The 24,662-nt window shown below is 36.6% G+C and overlaps 1 protein-coding gene across 2 annotated transcripts in view; it reads right to left on the reverse strand.

Annotated features, from left to right (window-relative positions):
* NNT (nicotinamide nucleotide transhydrogenase) overlaps positions 1 to 24,662 on the reverse strand; it is a 100,221-nt gene that overhangs the window by 64,523 nt on the left and 11,036 nt on the right. For both annotated transcript variants that reach the window (XM_072605681.1, XM_072605683.1), the window contains exons 3-7: positions 24,276 to 24,505; positions 21,498 to 21,715; positions 20,674 to 20,761; positions 16,110 to 16,198; positions 11,307 to 11,494 (exon numbers count right to left, since the gene is read on the reverse strand). In XM_072605681.1, coding sequence (XP_072461782.1) covers positions 11,307 to 11,494; positions 16,110 to 16,198; positions 20,674 to 20,761; positions 21,498 to 21,715; positions 24,276 to 24,505 — 813 coding nt within the window. The remainder of the gene's footprint in view (positions 1 to 11,306; positions 11,495 to 16,109; positions 16,199 to 20,673; positions 20,762 to 21,497; positions 21,716 to 24,275; positions 24,506 to 24,662) is intronic.

Below are 24,662 nucleotides of genomic sequence, written 5' to 3' on the forward strand. Positions count from 1 at the left end.
AAAAGGAAAAGGTTTAACAGAAGATTCAAAAATACTCCTGTTCTCTCCACAAACAATGGCAGTAAGATGGTGGTGGTTGTCCTTTGTAATCAAAGAGGACCAAAATGACATCACTATGTCAGGGTCAACGTATAATGGGTTGAACTGAGGTTGATCAGACCAATGCCACAAGTTAGGCATAAATAGTCCATACAAATATCTGGAATAGAGATGTCTCTAAATTTGCACAAATCACGTTTCTTTTGAGCTATTGCAATTCTGACTTTTTTTACGTTTTGACCACAGGGTAGGATACAAAACTGGTAAACAGGTCAGGGTTAGGTTAGGTGAAGCAGACAATTTTTAGAGCACCGTTTCTAGCTCTTCAAGCAAGGTCAACAAGGGAACAATTAGCACAACTGTGAAGAGTCAACCAATTATTTATTTATCTAAGTAGTTAATAATACTCAACGAAAAATGAGCATAAGCACTTTAAGAAAAAAATCTTCACTGAATATTGAAACCTTTCAAAAATTAGTAAACTGCACAAATTTCCTATATGAAACTAAAACTCTAACTAGAAACAGATGTGGTCAGTACCACAATGGATATTCATTTTAACCAGTACAAAAAAGTTATACAATGAAAATTATGCAATATTTCACCTATACTTAATTTTATTCAAATTCAACTAGTGAAATCAAAAGCTATGACAATTTTAAATACTCAGCGTGCATCAATCCCACATGTAATCACACCAAACACTGTTTGTTGTGGTTGTCCGTCCTTCATTCTTAAAAAGGACTGATGACATCAGGAAGGTGATGTCTTGACTTGCAAGTGAATTGGATTTGAGAGGCAGGGTTGTGCAAAGTCACCCTGCCTCACTCTCTCCTCTGAAACCATCTGGGACCAGTGGTAAGACATAGATCAGGTTGGCTAGAGATGTCCTCCACACCAAATATTAGTAGCTACTCAATACAATAACTCCATAAATGACAGATTAAACATTCTAACCATGACTGCAATACATATTGAGATTACGGAATGAAGACTGTGTTTAAAAGTGGGCCTTAACTAGCTTAAAAAGAGAGAGCTCCATTTAACCATAGAAAGAGTAGATGACGAAGATAAATTAAGAAAGAACTCTGCTTTATTAGGCTGAAAGAACAAAGACGTAAACTACACTGGATTCTTTTTTAAAAACCATAAAGGCATGAGTCCTTTGCATTTGGGGATCTTACAGATTTATAACCAGTGAAAATAACACTGAAATTGTAGCCAGAAAGCATGGATTTAAATATCAGCTCTGCCACATATTAACTATGTGGTAATGGAGAAAACCAAACATAAAGTAGGAAGTAAAACACAAGGTAGCACCAAAAAAATTATTTTTAAAAAACATACAATAGAATGTTTCCTATCTCTGTCCCCTTCTGTTAAATACAGGGATTTTTAGAGGCAACATGACATAGTAGACAGAGTGTGTTGGAAAGACCCAAGCCTAAATCCTACCACAAAGCATGTAACTGAGCAACACCCTTTGAGGTTCTGCCAACATGAATGACAGCATTTATCTCACCTGGATGTTTTAAGCATGAAATAAGATACTATATTGCAAAGCACTGCATGCCAATGAGCATTATTATAATTTATACAAAGCTGTAGAGTTTTCACATAAATTTATACAAATATAGAAGATTTATACAAATTTTGCAAGTAGAAGAGATGCTCCTATGATGGTCGACAAAAACAGGATTGAGGCTTTTTTTTTTTTTGCAAAACTCTTGCCATCTCCAGAGGACATGATAAAGTTTAAAGATAGAAGAATCAAAAACAAAATACTACATGAATCAGATACTGGGGGTTTTTACAACAGCAGAATAAATATATCATAATATTTAAACATAAAGCATCAAAAATGTGATGACAAAGAAATGAGAGACAAGGAAGTTCTGATCGCTGCAAAAGTTAAAGCTCAACAGTGAAAACCTTTAGACCCAACCCACAAGAAGCAGAAATACTATCTGCAAGCAATCTTACAAAGGAACAGAAAATTCTCTCCCTCCTATAGCAATTATTAGAGCAGGAAAAAAATCATTTCTCAAAAATCCTTCAGTCCAACTCCCTCTCAGTTTACAAATGAGGAGAATCCAGAACTGGAAGGGACATCAGACGCCATTTGAGATTAATTGACTTGCCCAAGGTCACACAGATAATAAGCACTACAGGTGAGATATGAAGCCAGGTCCTGACTCTAGAACCAATGTTCTTTTAATGGTAAGACCCCAAGAAGCTAAGTGAATTAAACTGAACTTGACTCAATTGAATTCACTAATATTTATGCCCTCTTATGGCACTGCTGGGCAGCTAGGTGGCACCATAGTGCATAAAGCACCCAGCCCAAAATCAGGAAGATGAATTTCTCTGAGTTCAAATCTAGCCTCAGACACTTACTCGCTGTGTGACCCTGTGTGACAGAGCTCTCCATGCTCTACTGGCCTCAGTTTGCTCATCTGTAAAATGAGCTGGAGAAGAGACAAACCAGTCTGGCATCTTTGTCATATGGGGTTATGAAGAGTGAATGAACCAAAACATTTATTTGAACAATTTATGTCACTGACTCCCAAATACTTGTATCTCCTGTGAACTCCCGCTCTACGTTTCCAACTGCTTACTGAATAATTTCCTTTAAATGTCTTGCCAGCGCCTCAAACTCAGCATGTCCAAAACTGAACTTCTGCAAAGCTTCTCCTGTAAACCTGCCTTCCATTCCAACTTCACTCTCTCTGCAGATAGCACAATCATCTTCCCACACCTGAAACTCAAGTCTTTCTAAACTCTTCCCCTCCCTCACTACCCTAGATCCAATTATTTGCTAAGTCCTATTGAACATGCTCATAACATAACTTCCATTTTTCACCACTTGCTCATTTCATACTATCTATCTAATCTTGGTACCTATGAACCTTTCTCAGAAAGGCACCATGACATGGTAGCTCAAGAAAGGGCTTCGGAGCCAGGAAAGTCTGTGTTCAAACCTTACTTGTGACTTCTCATGCTGGCTGTGCGACCCTGTCACTTAGCCTCTCCAAGCTCTAAGCAACAATTTAAGACTCTAAGTTGAAGAGAAGGAACTATCCTCCATTGATAGAGGGAATTTTCTCACCTGGGAGCTCTCCACACAAATTAAATAAGTGATCTAATCACTATGCATAATCCTATCATCCTCTTATGATTTGTACAGGGATATGCCTACTCCCTAGAATTTTGTAAATATGTTATCTTTCCTCTGAGAGATAAATGAACTGAAGTTTCTTGCTGAAATAATTATATATATATGTATATATATTCACATACGAAGTTACATTAGTAATTAAGTCCTTTTTCCCCTAGTTAAGATACTTGTACGTTACAAGATTATTCCCCTAATAGCATTTATACAGACAGGCCCACAAAGAAGAGTGATAAGCACTTTCAGGAGACCTGTGATCCTCACTTAAGCGAACAACGCAACATCATTCTCCTGGCACCTGCCAGGCAATATAGAATGTGGCTACCACCCCGGATATTTCTCTAGCTTTAAGTGTTTAATCTATCTAGTTTAAATTTTTGTTTTCTCATTTCCCTCAATTAAAACCTTATAGATAATTCATCTGAACAAAAAAATGGCCCCAAATCACCTCAAATCAGAGAAAATCTTCCATATCCCCACCTTGTTAGCCAGCCTTGAGTAAACTGGGGAACATTCTAAACCCACAACCTCATTCCCCTAAACCAGGAGTACAGAACCTATGGCCCTTTAGGTTCTCAAGTGCAGCCCTTTGACTGAAACCAAACTTCACAGAACAAATCCCCTTGATAAAAAGGATTTGTTCTGTAAAACCTGGACTCAGTCAAAAGGCCATACCCAGGGACCTAGAAGGTCACATGTGGCCTGGAGGTTGCAAGTTCTCCACCCTTGCAACCTCTAACTCTGCTCTCAAAGGGTAGATCTGAAAGGGAAGATAATAGCTCCTACCTTCCTCCTTACCACTAACCATCCTAGAACTCACCCCTAAAAGGGGAAATTTCTTAACATGTGTCAGAGATGAAACTTTTCCTATAAAAAAGGGAAAACTAGAAGGGGCTGAAAAAAACTATTACCTTAACCTGAACAGATATGTAGAAGACCAAAGCACCCCCTTCCCATCTCCAGAAGGCTGTAAAGGGTACCCTCTAATAAATCTCTTTTGTACACATAAGTCATACACATGGGAGGGAGGGAGGAAAAAACTTGGAACTCAACATCTTATAAAAGTGAAAATTGAAAACTATCTTCACATGTAACTGGAAAAAAATAAAATACTATGAAGTAGAGAAAAAAATAAATTCTAAATGGTTCAAAGACCAATTTATTGCCCCAGAACTTCAAAAGCAAGAAATGTTGACATAGAAACTACTAAAAATTTCCATTTGAATAGGATTTGAAACAAAACCTAATAAACACTTTATCTTTGTTAAAAACAATCCGATGAACATTAACATTAGGCTAGGTATATCCTCTCCGTGTGTGTGTGTGTGTGTGTGTGTGTGTGTGTGTGTGTGTGTGTGTAAAGTAAACTATCTTTGTCCAAATCAAGCAGATATGCTAATTTGGGGTAAATTATACTGTTACTATGGTTATAGGAAATAACCACTGAAAAGAAACAGGGAATGTTTAAATATGGTGAATTCAATAGTGCTGCCAAAATCCCTAAGCTTTATAAAGTAGTATTACATTTTTGTGGATATTCATCAATATGACAAAAAATTAAAGATTTTTTTGGAAAGAAACACTGAAGAAATCACTGTCTCATGTAATAAAAAAGATATGGGATGTTATAAAAAAAATCTTTGGAGAAATGAAGTTAAAAAAAAACCCCGTTACTCTATAAAAACTCATTTGTCAGATAATCTAGAACAAGCAACTGAATCACGCAGGTATACAGGTACTTCACAGATTTTGAAGATGTGAGTAGATTAGCTCACTTCCTTCTAAACAAATAAGCCCTGGGAATGTCTGAATTTGCTTAGAGCAGGTACATTAGCCCTGAGTTCTACTATCAAAGCTAAACAAGGTTTTTGGATTCCCTGAGTTGCCTAAATATAACCGAAACTCTCCCTGGGTAGAGGAAAAGGCAAAATAGGGGAGAGGTAAAGAGAAAAGTCACAACGTAGCTTAAGAGAGAGAAGAAGCAGGAAAGATTAAAGAAATGAAGCAGAAATAAGCAAAAAAAAAAGAAGAAGAAGAAGCATGATGGAGAGTAAGCCATGCAGAATTCTTCCCATTTTCAAAACATTAGAGAAAACTACAGTGAAGACTGCAAGAGGTATCACCTCCCAAAATTGTGAAAAAAAGTGCAAGAGGAAAGGAAATCAGGCCTCTTCACATGAAACCAAACTGAGCCCGATCATCTCAACAGCATTTTCAGATGAAACTGAAACAAAAATAGCTGTCAGCATTTCTGTAACAAACAATTACCATTTTTTTGATGACAGCGAATTAGCATAGTTGGACTTTAGCCCCTGAGTCCAAAACTGTATCATATGAACTAGTGGAAATAGCACTGAAAATAAAGATGAGAAGGGCAAGGACAGGCAAGCATATAGAGAAGAAATCCATGCCAAACGTAGCACAATCTTAAAAGTTAACAGGAATTCTCTCCCACACACAGATTTAGAGGATCTTAAAGGTCATATGGGCCAATCCCCTCATTTCAAAGATAAAGAAACTAAGACCTAAAAGTCACCTACGTGACTTCCTTAAGGTCACACAAGTAGTGCCTGGTTGAGTCAACATTACAAATGAGACGTTCTTCTCTTACTCCAAATCCAGGTACTTTCTGCCACAGTACAAAAATCTCAATTTTTGTCAACAGACATACTTCCTCCAAGAGTACTCATAACAACCTAACCCTGCCTTATTTCCTGTACAACTCCTGTTCATCACAGGGGATCAGCCAATATGCTGAGGGTCTTCCTTTGGGTCTCTTAACATTATACTGGCACAAATGGAATACACCAGCTGTCTATGTGGTATCATTCACTCTCACTACATGAAATGGACACCTGCTTTCCCAATCATTCATCTTTTTTATAACTTTAATGTTTTTTCAAGTGAACAATTATTGAATAAGCTACTGACTAGTTAGACCCACCACAAGTCTATATATTAACCCAGAAGTGTCTGGTTCTTTGGAGTCTCTGGTCTTCCATGATTTAAAGCCACACAACATCACTGGAAGAAATATTGATGCTAAATAGGTGAGTTTTTGCTTCAAGGAAAAACTTGGCTTTCTTTCTGATTATATAAATCATCTGACACAGAACAAAATACAGACTTAAAGGCTTTCCTCCAAAAGGTTGACTCCCATGCATATATAAAAATCACATAAGATTCCTTGTCAAAAAAAACACAAAGATGATTGTCAGCATCAAGATAGATATTAAACAGGGAGGCATATACTTGCCAAGGATGTTTGCCATTATCATGGAAGACATACTGTGGTTCCCTGTGGAGAGTGAGGTCCTCCAGATGCTTCTGTTTACAGATGACATACTGCTGATTGCATTAGGATCTAGAATACTAGACTCCTTAATGAGATTAGTTACAGCTCAAGAAATCTGCTTATGTGAACTGATGTAGAAGTGAAGCTATTGGTAATTGGAAAATTATACACACCAGAACTACAGCATTGTTAATGGAAAGGAAAATGGAGGAGAGGCAGGGACAAAGATAGGGAGAAACAAACTAAATGCTGCATAACTGTACTGACCAGAAAGTCTAGCCCTAGATAAAAACTAAGGAAAAAAGTATGGCCCCTCCCTTACTGGCAAAGCTGAAGTGCTACAGATGTGAGTTACTGTGTGTACCATACTGTCATTCTCAGGGGATGTGCTGATTGGTTTCAGGGAACTACTTTTTTTCCTTTCTTATTTTATTCTTTGTTTCAATGGATGGTTGCTGGGTAAGGAAGGGGAGAAGGATATATTAGAAAATGAGTGATATAAAAACTATATCAAGAATACATTTTTAAAAGAGATATGCTTAAGAATAATGATAATAACAGTACAGAGGGGAAAAGGGAGGAAAGAATTACTGCTGTCTCCCAACTGCTATCCTGACTACCAAAGGAGCTTCGGTCCTTACAGTGAAAAGAAGGCCAGAATACACTATGAAGTACAATCTGAAGGAAAGCGCAATGAGTCAGTCAGTCAATAAATGCCAGCATGTACCTTGGACAGACACGGCAGACAGAAAATGAACTGGAATGCCCAGAATTGAATAGGAGCAAAACAAAAGGCTAAAATGTCTTTGAGAAATATTAGAGCACTTTCAAATAATTCCAAACTGCTCCCTGAAACAAAAACTCATCTTTCTAACAAAAGTATTCCTCTAGTAATAATACATGGCTGCAAGTCATGGAATTCCACACTCTCTAACAAACCAAAAACTCAGGCTGACCTAAAGGCCAAATGAGAGATGTGGCAGGTTTAAGTCGGTGGCCAGATGATGACCCGACACAAAAAGAGACATCCAGAAAATATATAGCTAGCTGAAAAGGAAGATGGGCGACTCACACAGCAAGAGCAAGGTATAACAGGTAAATAGCTGAAGTACTATGTTAGTACCTGCAGAATATTCAGAAACCCTGAGAAAAGGTGCTAGCACGTTGAGATCTTTGAAAGATTTGAAGTCAAGCATAATAACTGCACAGCTATGGAAAAGCTGGCATCTGCAGTACCGGAGGAATGATCCTATTCACATCTTTAGGTCCCTCTAATGGTCATACACTATAGGCATGGTTTACGTACTCTATAGTAAAACCTGATTAATCTAAAGTAAGGGGCATGAGCAAGAGGCCTGACATTCAAATTAATAAAAGTTAAAATTATGTAATAGTTTAAAAATTAAAGCTACTCCCCTTTAGTCTACAATCTACATTACATTATAACATGCCAGGAACCTGTATCAAGTAGCGTTATTTACTTTTAACTTTTTAATATCAATAATGATATTGTTATATACTGTTATATATGTCCCACTTATCAGATTCTATCTTCAGAGACCACGGATTAACAAAAACTCCCTTTAAGCTCTCTTGGCAGACTTTTAGCTCCCCCTCCTGGCTCCATCCCAGAGTACTATGAGGTGTAAAACAGATAGTTTTGATTACTTTAATTTAAAAGGTTTTGTACAAATAAAACAAATGAAGTCAAGATCAGAAGGAAAACAGAAAACTGAGGGGAAAAAAATTTTATGGACAGTTTCTCAGACAAAGGTGTCATATCTCAATATATAAAGAACTTTGTCAAATCTATAAGAATGTGAGTCATCTCCAATTGACAAATGGTCAAACGATATGAACAGGCAGTTTTCTGATGAAGAAACAAAAACAATTTATAGTCGTATGAAAAAAATACTCAAAATCATTACAGATTAGAGAAACGCAAATTTAAACAACCTTAAGATATTATTTTACACCTATCAGATTGACTAAAATAATTTAAAGGCAAAGTGACAAATGTTGGAGGGGATGTGGATAAATTGGAACCTTAATTCGTTGTTGGTGGATGTGGGAGCTGTGAACTCTGGAAACTTAACAAAAACAACTGCTTTTATTGATGGGGTACTACACAGCTGATCCAACCACTTTGGAGAGAGATTTGGAATTATGCCCAAAAAGTTATTAAACTGCCCATATACCCTTTAACCCAGCAATACTACTATTATGTCTGTTTTCCAAGATGATTAGGGGAAAATGGAAAAGAATCTGTTCTAAAATATTTACAGCAGCTCTCTTTACGGTAGCAAAACCTGGAAATTACAGAGATGCCCATCAATTGGGGTATGGCTAAACAAACTGTGACAGATGTTCAGATGGAAAATTACTCTGCTATAAAAAATGATGAGCTCAATTATTTTAGAAAATCATGGAGAGACATCCACAAAATAATGAAGAGTGAAATGAGCACCCCCAAGAGAATATTATATATAGTAACAAGAGCATTATTTTAAGAACAACTTTGAACAACCAAGTTATTCTATTATAAATAGACAAATTAATCTCAAAAAGCCTATGAAGTTGGAACTATGCCCAAAGGGCTACAAAAATGTGCATACCCTTTGACCCAGCAATATCGCTACTAGGACTATATCCCCAAGAGATCATAAAAATGGGAAAGGGTCCCACATGTACAAAAATATTTATAGCAGCACTCTATGTAGTTGCCAAAAACTGGAAGTCAAGGGGATGTCCAACAATTGGGGAATGGCTGAATAAATTATGGTATATGAATGTAATGGAGTACTATTGTGCCATAAGAAATGATGAACAAGAAGACTTCAGAGAGGCCTGGAAGGACTTATATGACCTGATGCTGAGTGAAAGGAGCAGAACCAGGAGAACTTTATGTACAGCAACAACCACAGTGTGTGAGAGTTTTTTCTGGTAGACTTAGATTTGTGTAATAACACAAGAACTTCTTACCAAAAAAAAAAAAAAATCCCAATGGAGGATCTCAAGGCAAAATGCCTGCCACACTCAGAGAGAGAAATATGGAAGTCACTCACATATTGTAGCAGATCATGTTTGTGTATGTGTATGTGTTTGTGTATCATGATCTGATTTGTTATACGATTTCTTTCATTTATCTTAGTCTGACTACATAGCATGACTATAGTGAAAATATACTCAATAGGAAAGTATATGTAGAATCTATACAGAATTGTATGCAGTCGTGGGGAGGGAGGGGGGGAGTGGGGGGTAGGTGGGGGGGATAAAATCACAATTGTATAGCAGTGATTGTTAAACATTACAAAATTAAAAAAAAAAAAAAGCCTATGAAGGAAAATGCTGTTTGAATCCAGAAAGGAATATTGCTGTGTATTAGGAAATGATGAGCTGGTTGATTGAACAAAAAACACGCAAAGACTTGGACTTGTGAAGAAAGATGCTATCGGTGCTATCGGTCTTACAGTATGAGTGTGTATGTGTATATGTGTAAATACGGATATGTCTATAGATATCTATATACATCCATGCTTAATTGTAGTCTTCTTGGGGAGGAGGAGGAAGAGGGGAAAATAAGTAAAACGTGCATAGCAGAGAAAAAAGAAAACCAACAAGGAAGCAAAGAAAAGGTAGACAGCTTTGAAAACAATATAGGTTTTCTTGAAATGGAAATTTGTTTTGTATGGAATTCCCTCTTATGGTCTGCTATGTATACGGCAATTTTTTTTCTTTTCTCATTTTATATTTAAGAGTAAAATAAAAAAAATTTACAAAAAAAAAGGCCAAAATTTTGCAGCACACCCAGCAAAAGTCGCTCCCATAGTTTCATCCTTTGATAACCATGGTTCTAAGCCATAAAAGAAAAAGACTCTCATCCTAATTTTCTTTTGGGGCTAGAGTAAGTCTTCCTCTTTCCATCTACTAAAATCTAAAATAAAATCTCCCCCACAACTCATTCCTCTTTCTCTCCATTCCCTTCAAAAATAGAAACTCTCCTCATAGATATCTGATATGAAATGGGCCATATCTTGAGGTAACCAGACATGAAAGACAACCCCACTTTCATACCATCTCATTTTTACTAGCCAGAAAATAGCTTTTCCCCTTATATGAAAGCTCCTGCTCATCTGCACATGGGGTAAAAGTGCCTGTTGGGGAGGGGAAGAGGATATATTCAGAAATGAATGTGATATAAAACACAAAAAAAGTATCAATAAAGTTTTAAGAAATAAATAAAATTAAGAATAAGAAAATAATTGTTTATCTGAAGACCTAGGGCAAATAGTATGACTAATAAGCAATGTGGAGGCCTTTCCCTGGCCCCATTCACGGCATTTCTCCTTTACCCAAGGACCAACATGGGCAATAGCAACACTGGCTTCTTATTTTGTGACCCATGGAAGCATCATCATGTGCTGATAAATATGTGTGCATATACATATATCTACAAAAGTATTTATAAATATGTATACACTTAAGACACACATTCATAAAAATATCAGATGCATACTTACTTTCCAAAAAATACTTTTTTGAGAAATCAAAACAACTAAATTTACATTTTCACCAGTTTCTTGAAAATCAATTAACCTTCACTTTAGAAATAGGGTCCAAGGTATATACACTTCTTCCCGTCCCTAAGGAAATATCTAAATCACCTTTGAAGAATCTGTGATCCAAACTGACCAGTTCTATAACACAATATCACCAGTAGCTTGTCAAGAACAAAAGATTATAAATGAAAAAACAGGTTCAGGAAAGGGAATAAATACAATTAGACAAATTAATTACCTGGAATAAGAGCTGTACTGATGAGAATATCAACTTCTTTACACTGCTGGGCAAAGAGTTTCATTTCTGCCTCAATGAACTCTTTGGACATTTCCTTGGCGTACCCTCCTTGTCCCTCTCCTGATTCTTTCAAGTCCACTTCCAAAGGCTCTGCCCCAAGAGATTTAAACTGTTCCAAAGCTGCAGCTCTAAAGAAAAAAACCAAAAACAAACCACTGCTGAACAAGGCAAGCAAGCTTTCGAGATATTTTAAAAGCTGTATCTGAGGACCTTGGCATGGAAATCTGCACCATTAACACAGAAACTGTTGTGTTATATAAACATATTCAGACAAGGTACCCTCCGTAACTCTCTAAAAGGGGAGTGATAATTACTGGAAGTTTAAAATATGTGCCAAAAAAGAAGAAAAATAATCTTACACAAGGAATTTTCGTTGACAATAACAAAAACATCTGAACCATGCTAGAATTTCTTTGACATCCATAAGACAACAGGTTCAATTATGAATTAACGATATGAGACGGTAGTCTAAAAAGCTATTTCAGTCTTAAGTTGTGGCAAAAAAGCTGCAACCTAAAATCCTGCTATTGCTCTACCCAGATCAGTTCGATAGTATACCGACTTACGGGAGTAAAATTTTAGGAACAATACTGATAAAGTACAGTACATCCAGAGGAAAACAACCAAGGTCACCAAGAAGGAAGTCAAAATCTTGCCGTAGAAGAACTGAAGTTAAAGCTCTGATAAGGAGAGACTTCAGAAGACATTACTAATATCGTCAAATATAGTCAAAATAATGGCTTATTTATATAGCACTTAGAAGTTTACAAAGTTCTTTCCTCTTAACTTAGGTACATATCATCATTACCATTTTATTTCAGGGAGATGACCCATCTGTTGAGTTATAGCATAAAAGAGGGATTCGATTTATTCTGCCTGACCCCAAAAGGAGAGAAATAGAATGAATAAGTAGAAAATACAGGGAGATACATTTCAGCTCAATTTAAGGAAGAACTACTAGGCATCAGTTTCCAAAAATGTAAAAGGCTTCCTCAGAGGGCAGCAAAGTTCCTCACATTGGAAGCCTTCAACAAGGAGCTGGATAAGCAGATGGCAGGAATGTTGTAAACAAGACTCATGCCTCATTCAGATGGTTAGAGTCAGATTCAACTTATCTCAGAGCTCCTGACAGCAGAGTTTTAATCTGTCAACTTTCCTATTACCTAGGGTTCTCCTTGTTTTGCTACTATCATATATATAAGTGTTTATTATATCCATAAACTATCTGGATTTCACTGAATTAGGTGTTTTAATAGAAACTCTTAAGACAAGTTATGAGGGAAGCTATCAAAAACAAAAATCAAACCATACAGAAAAAAAACAAAAACAAAGAACTTCCAAACCTCTTTATCTTGTCTCCACTAAAATAAAAGTTCCTGCAACCACATAAGCTCTTAAAATACCTTGTGAAGTGTGCATCACTGCGGCAGTTTCCTTTCTCAGATCACTCTAGTCAAAATATTACAATACAAGCATTAGTCAATAATAAGTACTAGGTGAGACTCTCCTTTTTTTTGGATAAGCCACACCTTTTGAACTGATGCCAATATGCAACGATCTCTGTTCTTTCAGTTATTTAAGTGGCACAAGTATAATATTCAATATTACAGTAGAGTTTTGTCCCCAAAAAATCTTATAGTAACTATCTTCTAATACATTCTTATAGCAGAGTGCTGGATTTGGAGACAGGAAGTCTTGAGTTCAACCCCTACCCCTGATGTCACTATGGACAACTTATTTAACCTCTTTTAGTCTATTTCCTCATCTGTAAAACGGGGGTAATAATATATGTCATACCTGCCTCACAGGGTTGTTGTGAGACTCCAATGAGATTTGAAAATTTTAGTGATAGATTAATCTCAGTTATCACTGATGCTTCTAGATGCTTATCCCCAACCTGAAGTTAGTAAAGTGGATTACTGTCCAATGCCCATGTCATTATTCCATCAATTATATATTCTATTTGCCATCCCTAAAAAGCAAGCTTTGCTTCACTGGACATGTATAGGAATTTGGCAACAAAACTAGACTATAAACTCAATGAATAACTAAAAAATGATTAGCACTTAAATCATGGATGCCTGAATCTCTTCAAAACAATGAAAATAATAAAATATTTATAAGAATTCCACCTATTATTATTAATAGCCTTTAACTATCCAAAGTTCAAAATCATTATTAAGTCAAAATACTCATTAGTGCTCAGACGCTGCTATCTACTGGGCAGTAACAGGACATAATGGATATAGTGCTGGAGTCCGGAATATCTGATCTTGAACCTCACCAATGACACATTCTATCTATATGACTATGGGCAAATAGTGTAAATTCTCTGAACTTTCACTTCCCTATCTGTAACACATTAAACAGCTGTAGTATCCACTTTATAGGATAGCTATAAAGGTCAAATGAAACGTAAAGTGCTTTCTAAACTTTAAAGCACGTATGCTAGAGTTTATAATTCTATAATGTTATTTATATAAATTTTGCTAGAATAATTATCAGAATAAAATCACAATAAATGTAGCGATACACCTTATCAAAACTTTTTTTCATTGATTTTGAAGGAAACCTTCAGGTTTCTGGAGGTTCTGGAGGAAATGCTTATCAGTAATACTTACACAACTTTAAAGACGAGCTATAAAAAAAAGAAATAGCATATGCATAATTTCAGTTTTATCTGATACGAGCCCTATTTACTTCAAAAAAATGACTTATCTGTCCACTTCAGCCAGCTGACTTTTTATTAGCCACAACACTTCTACTAACAATCCCAGTATCTGAACTGTGCAAACAACTTTTAGGGCAAAATCCCTGGCTCTGAGGCTGATATTCTCTCCAACTCTACTTCTTGGTTTTCCTTCCTCAAACGAACGCAGCAACAGCTGTCACTTTAATGCTGGGAAAGTCTAATCTGAATGATATTTATCAATTTTTAAATGATTGAAATATAAGTATCAACACTGCTTTAATCCAAGCGCTTCATAAAAAACCCAGTGCCTACAACAGAATTCCTTAATTGAGCTTTTCATCTTCGACAGTGTTCTAAGAAATATGTATTTGTAGAGATGAGACAGAAAATAGCGCGTAACAGATCTGAACACAAAGACAACACACTACAGGCCTCAATGACAGGACAAATCTAACAAGATGAAATTTAATAGGGACAAACGCAAAGTCTTCCACTTAGGTTAAAAATATCAAACACACAAGAATGGAATGGGGAAGATGTGGCTAGATGCCTGCTCACATGACAAAGACCTTAGGAAGCCGACTCAAGGTCAATATGAGAGACCAGAATGAGAGTGGATGACTAAATGAAAAAGCCAACGCAATCTCTGGCACATTAAAAGTAGAGTTTATAGAATAAGGGAGATGATAATCATTAACATTTATATGGTGCCTTAAAGTTTAAAAACTGCTTTCCTTTTGTGGAATTGCCCCACATTTAACTGAATGAGAGACAGGCATCGTTTTATTCCACCACCCTGGTCAAATCACAGCCTGGAATGCCATGTTCAGATGTGGGCACATTTCTGAAAGTCATTGACAAGCCATTGACACTTTAGTGTGATCAGCAGAGTGGACAGAATAGTAACAGCACTTTGAGCCACGTGGCCAGCAAACAAATGAACAAAGAGACACTTGGTTATAAACATTTGCTCTCTGGAATGCATTCTGCTAGCTTCTGGGGATATAAATAAAAAAACAAGACCGTCTCTAGTCTAGATCACTTTCTAAGAGGGGGAGACAACACATATGATTGAAGATCATCTGAAAGGGATGATATGTAGTTTGAAAAAGAAAAGCCTTATGCCAGACCTAATATTGTTCAGTAGAGGAAAAGTACAGTGGTCTAAGTACTAGGAGACCTGGGTGCTGATCTTATATTATTAACAACTTGTGACAGTCTATGTGACACTGGGCAACCCTAGGCTTCAGGAAAGACTAGAAACTCAGGGCTTCTTACACTTTATCCCCGTGCAACCCCTTCAGCACTTCTTAAACTGTGGGTCACAATCAGTTTAAGATGAACAGGACTAGATTACCACTTTCCAGGTTTGTTGTGGAAGGTAGAATTTTGGGACTTCACAGTCACTGAGCTCTCTTACAACTGTGAAATTCTGAGGTGCCATGCAACTCTGGTCCCATTATCAACCTACATAAAACCAACTTTATAAGGTGTGGGGTTTGGAAGAGAACAGAATGGGGGAAGGTTGGTTGTTTTTCAATTGGCTGGTTTTCAATTCCTTATAATGTACATTATCTGATCTTTATTGAAAATGTTTATTTTTTCCAGGAGAATTTTTAAAAACTTCTATATGGTAACATTTATTCTCTAATATATAATAAAATGATGTACACATATATGTACATAGACACATAAATACACATACAAGTTGCCCTTGCAACATAGGAAAAAAAATGAGGGAGACCTCCAAAACATTGGGCGGACCCCTCTGGAGTAAATTTTTGCAAAGATACCAGACAAGAGCAACAGAGAACAGGAAGGTACGGATGTGTTACAATGTGAATTATGAAGGGAATTACAAACCTTATGAGAACCCAAATCTATTTGAATATAAGGAGCTTAGGAGGAAAAAGTTTTCAATATGCTATTTCATAAAGAAGAAAATTTTTCAATTTACTAAGCAATCAGATATCATCTAAGAATAAAGTATTCTAATAGTTAAATGAAATAAAAGTCTGTCCTCTTAACAGAACCACTAGTGAAATACTCACCTGGTATCAAACCCTCGAACAATTGCACCCATAGACTTAGCTGCTCCAGCAGAAGCGAGCCCAGCAACTCCACCACCAATGATAAGAATCTAGATTGGGAAGTGGAATCTGTTATTTTAAAAACAAAATTCATTATCAAAGTGTTTGTAAGATTATTGGAACTGCGTGGAACCACAAATAGAACTGCACTGGAATGGCAAATGGAACTGCATTAGCCTGGTATTCTCCATGAGGTAGTTAAGTCAACTTTTTTTTCTTTAAACCAGTTTTCAAAATAAAAACTTCTTGTTCAACTACTTCTCTCCATTCAGACTAACAATTAGCATTCAAATCCACAAACTAATGCAATATTGTTATTATGAAGTATCTAAAAATTGACAAATAGTTCCTACCTTGTAAAAGCGACTTCCACAAAAATCTTAGTTGTGGACATCCTAGTCACCTCTCCTAATTCAAAATCCCACATTTCCTAAGTTCAGGGAATTTGGTGGTTGTTCGGTCTTTCAGGAATGTCCAACTCTGATTCATGACCCCATTTGGGTTTTTCTTGGCAAAGTTACTGGAGTGTTTTGCCATTTCCTTCTCCACGCAAATTGAACTGAGGCAAACAGGTTTAAGTGACTTGCCCAGGGTCACACAGCAAATAAGTGTCTGAGGCCAGATTTGAACTCAGGAAGATGAATCTTCCTGACTGCAAGCCTAGTGCTCTATCCACTGAGCCACCTGGTTGCCCCTATAAGTTCAAGGAATATTAAGACATTTAATATGAATATAACTTTAGTCAGGTGTCTCCTCACTGCCTACCTCAAATATAGTGTTAGCATTACTACACTACTGAACTAAATATGCCCCTAAAGCCTAAAACAATGGCAACTGCTTGACTAGTGAGGAGTATAATTCAAGAGATCACAAGAATTTATAATTCCTCTGATACAAAAACCTACCTATTCTCCCAAAAACAAGGAGAAGCAACATTCCATGAACCTTAGAAATGAATTTCCCTGAGCACTGTTGCAAAGAAAGCCATAGGTAGATACATTGTCCAATTAAAGGCAAAGGAATGTTCCTCAGGAAGTATCTGGCATTCAGAGAATTAATGATGCTTATAAACATATAACAACCCACAAAGGTCAAAAACTTCCTCAATCCTAGTCATTCTGGGCATGGCATTCAGAAATAACAAAAGAAGTAGAGGACCCAGCAAATGCAAAGTAGAATCACTTATCTCTAAAGGAGGACAGAATCTAGAAAGGTTATCTGGGCAATTCCCTGACTATAGAAAGGACTACATTTAAAACCAAACTCAACGGATGAGAATTATTCCTATTTGTGAAAGAATTCAGGCTTGAGAATGATCCTATCTTTTGGTAACTTATTTGAGTATCTAACTTACTTTGCTGTCGGGAAATTTTTCTTGCATCTTACTTAAATCCTTCATGCTTCAGCTAAACATTTTTAATACTGTTTTGGTCTCAAAAAAAAAAACAACTCACCATTATCAGATCACATTTCCAACTTTTCATTTCCAAGCTACATGATCCCCATACCTTTAGCAAATGCTGAATAATTCCAGGTCTACTTCACCAACTTCACCCCACTAATAACTCTAGGGATGATCCTAAAAACAAAATCATGGTCCTCCACAAGTACATGTAGCTAACAATTACACGAACCAGAAAATTCAGAATCACAGAATTCTAGAACTGGAAATTCCTCCAGTACAATATTCTCATTTTGCTGAAACTGAAGCCCACAGTTTAGCCTTAACCCAAGATCATGTGTAGTCACTTAACAGCAGAGGTTACTTAGCGGAAAAAGCAAGATAAGAATCCAACTCTCTACAGCTGCCAAGTCAGTGTTCCTGTGACTATAGCACAGACCTCTCCCAGTTACTAGTGAAAATGTCATGTAAGAAAGAACACACATAGTCCCAAAGTAAAGACAAAAGTTAACATTTCCTTCTACTTATTTACAGAAATGGGAGTGTGAAACATATATCTTTTATGTGTTAATTATGCTGATTTTTCCCCTCCTCTTTTTAGTTTTCATTTTTTATAAAAATTTTGTTACATAAAATGGTTCCCTGGGAGGAAGGACAACGATATAAAGGCAATTCTAGAAAATGTAAAAACAAGATATCAATAGAACACTTTAAAAAAAAAAAATATTCCATAAGAAAAAAAAAGTTGTTTGTTTTTAAATAGGGTTCTAAAAACAAAATACAGTGGCAGGCATGGTGGTACACACACTGCAATCCCTGCTCCTGGGGGAAGCAGACCTGGTGGCTTCCTTGAGTTTGATCATTTTAAGATGTAACGGAGCTAAAGCCAATCAGTTGTCCACATTAAGTCTAGCACTCATATGGTGAGCCCTCAGAACAGACAGCCACCAAGCTCCCTAAGAAGGAATAAACTAGCCCAGGATGGAAAATATGGAACAGGTTACAGCTTCTATGCCAATCAGTATTAGGATAAGACATGTGAGTGGCAGCTATACTTCTAGCCCGGGTGAGATAGGGAAGCCCCAGTCTTAAAATAATTATAATCACAGCCATAATCATAATAGATACGTAACCTTCAGCCACTTAATTTCCCCCTGCTCCCCTAGCCTAGCTTCACTTGTCTCCCCTTCACAGTTTGGATTCTATGATTAGCCACTGCTCTGCTTTACTCTTAAATTCACTCATTTTCCTATGTTCCTGATCTCTTAGTATCTAATCCAAACTTGTTCCTATCCCTGAACTGTGAAGCTACTGGAGAAAGTCATGAAACAACGCTGTCTGAGTCCATTCCAAATTTATGAAATCAAACCTCAACGGGCCCATTGCTGCTACATGGTAATCCTTTCTTTCATCTCCCATGTAGTAGCAGACATTCACAGCACTTCACAATGATGTCGTATGTTCCCTTCTTCTATATCCCCCCCAACAACTGTCCCAGAATTTCTCTTTTCTTTTCCCAACCCCACAATCCCGCTTTCTCTCATATGACCTTACTCACTCACTTTCCTGAAAAGGCTCAGATCATCTGATGTTGAGCTCTTTTAACACTCTGCTTCCTCTGTCTTCTCCCTTTTTCGTTCCTTGTCCTCCAGACTCAAAAAGTAAGATGGCACCTTCTTCCTGCCAAGACCAACCCTTGTACTTGTTCCTTCGACAGCATGCCCCTCCCATTTCCTCTGGAATCTCGCTTCCTTCCCACTGTCTTTCTCCCTTTATTTCCCTCTCTACTGGTTCTTTCCATTTTACCTACCAATATACTCATCTCTTTATCCTTAGGGGGGAAAAAGCCTTTCTTTGACCCCTGCATCCCTTCAATCTATCACACTATCTTTCTCCTACAAATTTCTATAGTGATTGATATTCATTGCCCCTACACCTCATCATTCTGCCCATCTTTCACCCCCTGAAACATGACTCTTAATACTCACTTCTATCAAAATTGTTCTTTCCAAGGTAATGAATGCAACCTGTCAAAATGGATGACCTCTTCTCAGTGCTTATCTTCTTCCATATTTCTCTAGTGCCCGACAATGCTGATTATGACCTCCTCCTCCTTTACCCTTTTACATCCCTCCCCATACCATCCTGTCAGTGGCCAGTTGTATTTATATTTTCAAAATAGCTCCCAGCATCTCTCCCTTCCACTCTACTCACACTGCCTGCAGCCCAGTTCAGGTCCTCAACATCCTTTCAGCACCTGAACTACCATAGCTGGTTCTCCTTTCTCCAAACCATCCTTCACAATGATGCCAGTCATAACTGATCAATCCTGGCACTAAGCTGCTCACTGGAGAAACTACAATTGCACACTGCCATACATGCTAGGTCATTGCTGGATCTTTGCATTAGGATAATTACTTTGGCATGAATGTAGAAAAGTAATGGAATAAAGGAGAGACTGGAGGCAGAGAAACTCAAGACAACAACCAAGGGACAGAGAAAATAAGAGGCAAAGAGAGTTTTGCAGCTCACTGTCTTAATTCTTCATTTTAAGGGGAAGGAGTGGGGATGTAGATTGGGTCTCCCAGTTTCTCTGAGGATAGAAGTACAGGGACTACTCATAGATCCAACCCCACTATTGATTGACCTGGGAAGCTCTGTCCTCCATTCTGATCTACTTTTCTGATCTGGGTTCTTTGTCCCTCCTTAGACAGACTGATGGGCCCCTTACTCCCAGGGGCTTTGATACTGGTGACAAATCTACCATAGACAATCAGCTTTAGCCCTGCTATAGCTTAGAATTCCTGAACTCAAGAGATTTACCAGACTCAGCTTCACCCCCAATAGAGTATTATAAGTGTTCACCATCACACCTGGCAAAAACTTAATTATTCAAGCTGTAAGGCCTAGCACATCTCAGGAGAGGTAGAGGAATATATCAGTGAGAAACCATCAAAGAATCTCATAAAGGAAATTCTGTATAAAGGACATTTGAGTACATGAGTTCAAAAATATTCACGCTTTTATACCATTAGGCAAACTTAAATTAAGAGAAACCTGTCCTCAAAACCTCAGTAGCAGAGAAATCATCTTTGTTAGTAAATACTGAATTTTTTTAATTACCTTAGCTGGAGGAACTTTTCCAGCTGCTGTGATCTGGCCAGTGAAAAAACGTCCAAAATGATTTGCTGCTAGTACAACCGCCTTGTAACTGGGAGGGAAGGGGGAACAGAATACAAAATAAACAATACGCTACTACTAACTTTGAAGCGTTATATAAATGTCAGCAACTACTACCATTGCTACAGTTAAAACCAGAATGATTCATACTTTATTTACACAAGATACTTTAGAGATTATCTGAAGACAGAACCTCAAGTTAACCTTTAAGTATCAATGGAGGCCACCCAGTTATGGACTTTTCCCTCAGTCTGTCCCTTAGTCCCTGCCCTGTCACCCAACATGCTCCTAAAGCACCATATCCAGGTGAGGGAATGAGGATACTATGAGGACACAGCAAACACTCAAGAAATCCCGTCTGATTTGTTCATTAAGTGAAACATAACTAAGGAAGCAAATCTTTTGAAATTACATATGCATATATATAATGAGTTTCAAATAATTATTAGTATCTATTCAGATAATCTATACTCATCCATTAATGAAAACAAACTGAAAGGCAATTGTAGCAGAAATGATGTGAACATGAAAAAGTCATTTCTTCAATAAAATAAAAGGAGAAAGATATATAGATCACTTACCTACCAAGATAAAATGAAACAAGACATATCTTGCAACTATCTACAAAAAGCCAAAAATCAGAAACAACTATACAGAAAAATCAAACATATAAGATTGGAATTATAATGAAAAGTGTTTTCATAATACATCTCTGTTTTAATTTAAATTGAATTTTTTTTAATTTGAAAAATATATATTTCTCCTACCCAGCAATGTTGGCCATTGAGCTTAGAGCATCATATCCCTGAGCAATGGTGACTCTTGGAACCTGGTCCATTGCCAGAACTGTAGCTTGTCTTTCAGAAAGTTTGCTCAGCAAGTCTGGATTTTGAGCTGGGTAGATAAAACTAATCAGTGTGCCAGATTTCTTTAAAAGATCAGCTTCATGGGTGCCTAATACAGGGTTGAGCATGGGAGCTCTAACCTGAAGGAAAAGATCAACAGTTTTAAAATTAAAAACCATGACATATAAAATATATGCATATCTTTTTTCATATTTCACCAAAAAAACAGCAATAAGGACATAACTAAAGCATTAGCCCAAGTCTTTTCACCAATAAATGGCTGAGTGGGATTATATAAAGTATATATTTTTTTAAAAAGCCACTGCTTGGTGATGTCTGAACTTCTCTTAATTTTTTAATTTTAATTTATTTTATTTTAATTTTTAATTTATTTTATTATTTTATTTTATATTAAAATATTATATTATTTCAATTCTTAATGTTTAGAAAACAATTAGAAAATATAATCTCAAGGTAAGAATATCAATTATATTGAGCAAACAGAGGATGCTTCAAAGAGCTCTCTCCATTTCAATCCTTTTATTACAGATTCAATGGCAGAAAAGCATGGGAAAATAAGGGTACATAAATTTAGATACTGGGGTTCCATGCACAAAGTGTTATTAAATACAAAGTAAGGAGGATTTGTATATGCTTATCTGTATTCCATACAAACACATAAAAAACCCATACATATTCTTAGAAATATGAATACAGAATTCAGTCATAGTCATATTGAATTAAATTAGGATAGAGAAAGACAAAGACAGAGATTCCAGTACATTCAAATACGGTAAGAAATATTAAACTTGTTTCCTATTTCAATTTACCATTTACACATGTTGAAATGTATAATGGTGTAATCTTTTCTTTTGGGAAAAAAAAAACCCTGCCATATAGGACAATTTAAGATGTTTCAGACAGCAACCTAAATTTATTCATAATTATTTGGAAATAAAGCTTATATTTTGGAATTAATGAAGTGGCTTTGGGTGGGTAAGCTCAGATAAAAAGAACTCTTCATTTAAAAAGTACTGCCACAAATACAAACTGTCAATATTTTATCATCACACTGTATCATGCTTCAGCTAATCACAGCTGTACCCAGAGTATCCTTTAAATATCGTAGCTTCCAACCTCTTTCTAGAGCTTATTCTACGTTCTGACCCTTAATTTAAGTCTTTTACCAAAAGAGGCTTTTCTGTATTTAAATGGAGACAGCTAGATGGTGCAGTAGATAGTGTCAGGCCTGGAATTGGGGAGACCTGAGTTCAAATACAGTCTCAGGAATTCACTGGCTTGTGACCTTGGGCAAGGTACATAGCCTCTGTTGGTTTCAGTTTCCACAACTGTAAAATACAGATGGTAACAGCACCTGTTTCCCAGGTTTGCTATAAAGATCAGATGAGATAATAATTATAAAGCATTTGACACAGTGCCTGACAAACAGCAAGTGCTATACAAATGAAGATTATTACTTTATGATGACAATGAAAATTTTACTTTTTAAAGTAATTTGAAAGCTGAGAAATTTTCTTCACCTATATTCCCATATGGGCTACAAACACGGAGCTGGAATATCAAATTCAGTCATGAGAAGTAATGGATTCTTGTACAGTCCAGTTAGATTAAAATACAATTGGAAAAAGTTCAACAAAAGAAAAATACAATACATACTTTGGTGTTTTTTTAAGTCAATATGGGGCCTTAAGGGATCTGTTTCTATTTGAGTTTGACACATTAGCCTAGGCAACTCTCTAAAGACTGTTAAGGTGCAGAGAAGGTGTCAGTCTGCATAGATAGAGGGAATTTCCTATATCACTAAAATCAGATTTAGTCCTTTACCCTGAAGAACTGGAAAAAATACAAGTACTCTAAATTTTAAACTTTTAAATTGGTGATTGGGATTCATATAATTTTAAAATTACAACTAGGTAACACCAAGAACCAGAAAAATCACAAATTTTGCTTACTAGCTTCATTAACAGTCCTGACCTTAGTATATTTTGTTCACACCTTTAGATAATTTCTAAGAAATTCCATAAATCTACAAGTACTCCTATGAGGAAAGTAATTTTACTTATGTTACTTTTTTTTAAGCTTGTTAGAGAAGCTTGCTATTGTATCAATTTTTAATGGGTTCTAAACCTCAGGTCAGATTCCGTATTTGGTAATGTGAAAAGGTTAGAATGATTTGCCACCTCTAAAATCGAGGGCTTCTGCAACACTTCCTTCGTGGTGTATTAACAATATAAACTGTCACTGAACTTCCTGTTCCTTTCTTTGGCATAACCACCTCCTACTTTACAAATAGCAGCTGTCATACCTTAAGTCCTCATGCCTTTTAATTATTAAAAGATTATGGGACAGCAAGGTCCATCCTTCAATCTGCACCATTTTTCACTCCAAATTCAGATACTTACTCTAAATATTTGAGATGGAATCTGATGGCATGCAAAATTTCCCTAGTTATCTAAAAAAAAAATACCTCACATTTGTATAGGAGTAATCACTGAAGTTTCCCTCTCCTTTCCTTACCACTAAAAGGAAACCCACTTCATAAAAGCTATGTAAGAATTTGGAGGAAATTTACAGCAAAGAATCACTTATTTAAATTAAAAGACATTATACATTTTCATATCAAATAAAGCACAGATATAGAGCTATACTCAGTGAGTGAGGGGGCAAAAAGGTAATTACTTTGACAACCAAATCAGATGCTAATACTTCCTGTGTCCCTTGGATTACAGCTCCTGCGGCTCTGTAGTGATCATCGGAAAACTTGGAGGCTTCACCTGCACCCGATTCCACAACCACATTAAAACCCTGTTTAACCAAGGCCTGAACACCAGCTGGTGACAAAGCTACCCTCTTCTCATTTTGGAAAATTTCCTTGGGGACCCCCACAGTCAATTGTTTATATGGAATTCCTGTAACACACAAAGAGAAAGAACACATTTGGTTCAAGAAAAAAGAAAAATGATTGAACAACAGACTTTTGTTGGGGAGAAAGGCTATTTTCTTGTTCAAAGTACCACTTGCGAAAGGCTATTGTTTTCCCTAAGTACTTTATTAAACTGAATAATG

The sequence above is a fragment of the Notamacropus eugenii genome, chromosome 4, assembly GCF_028372415.1.
Source record: "Notamacropus eugenii isolate mMacEug1 chromosome 4, mMacEug1.pri_v2, whole genome shotgun sequence".
In the NCBI taxonomy this organism is placed as follows: Eukaryota; Metazoa; Chordata; class Mammalia; order Diprotodontia; family Macropodidae; genus Notamacropus; species Notamacropus eugenii.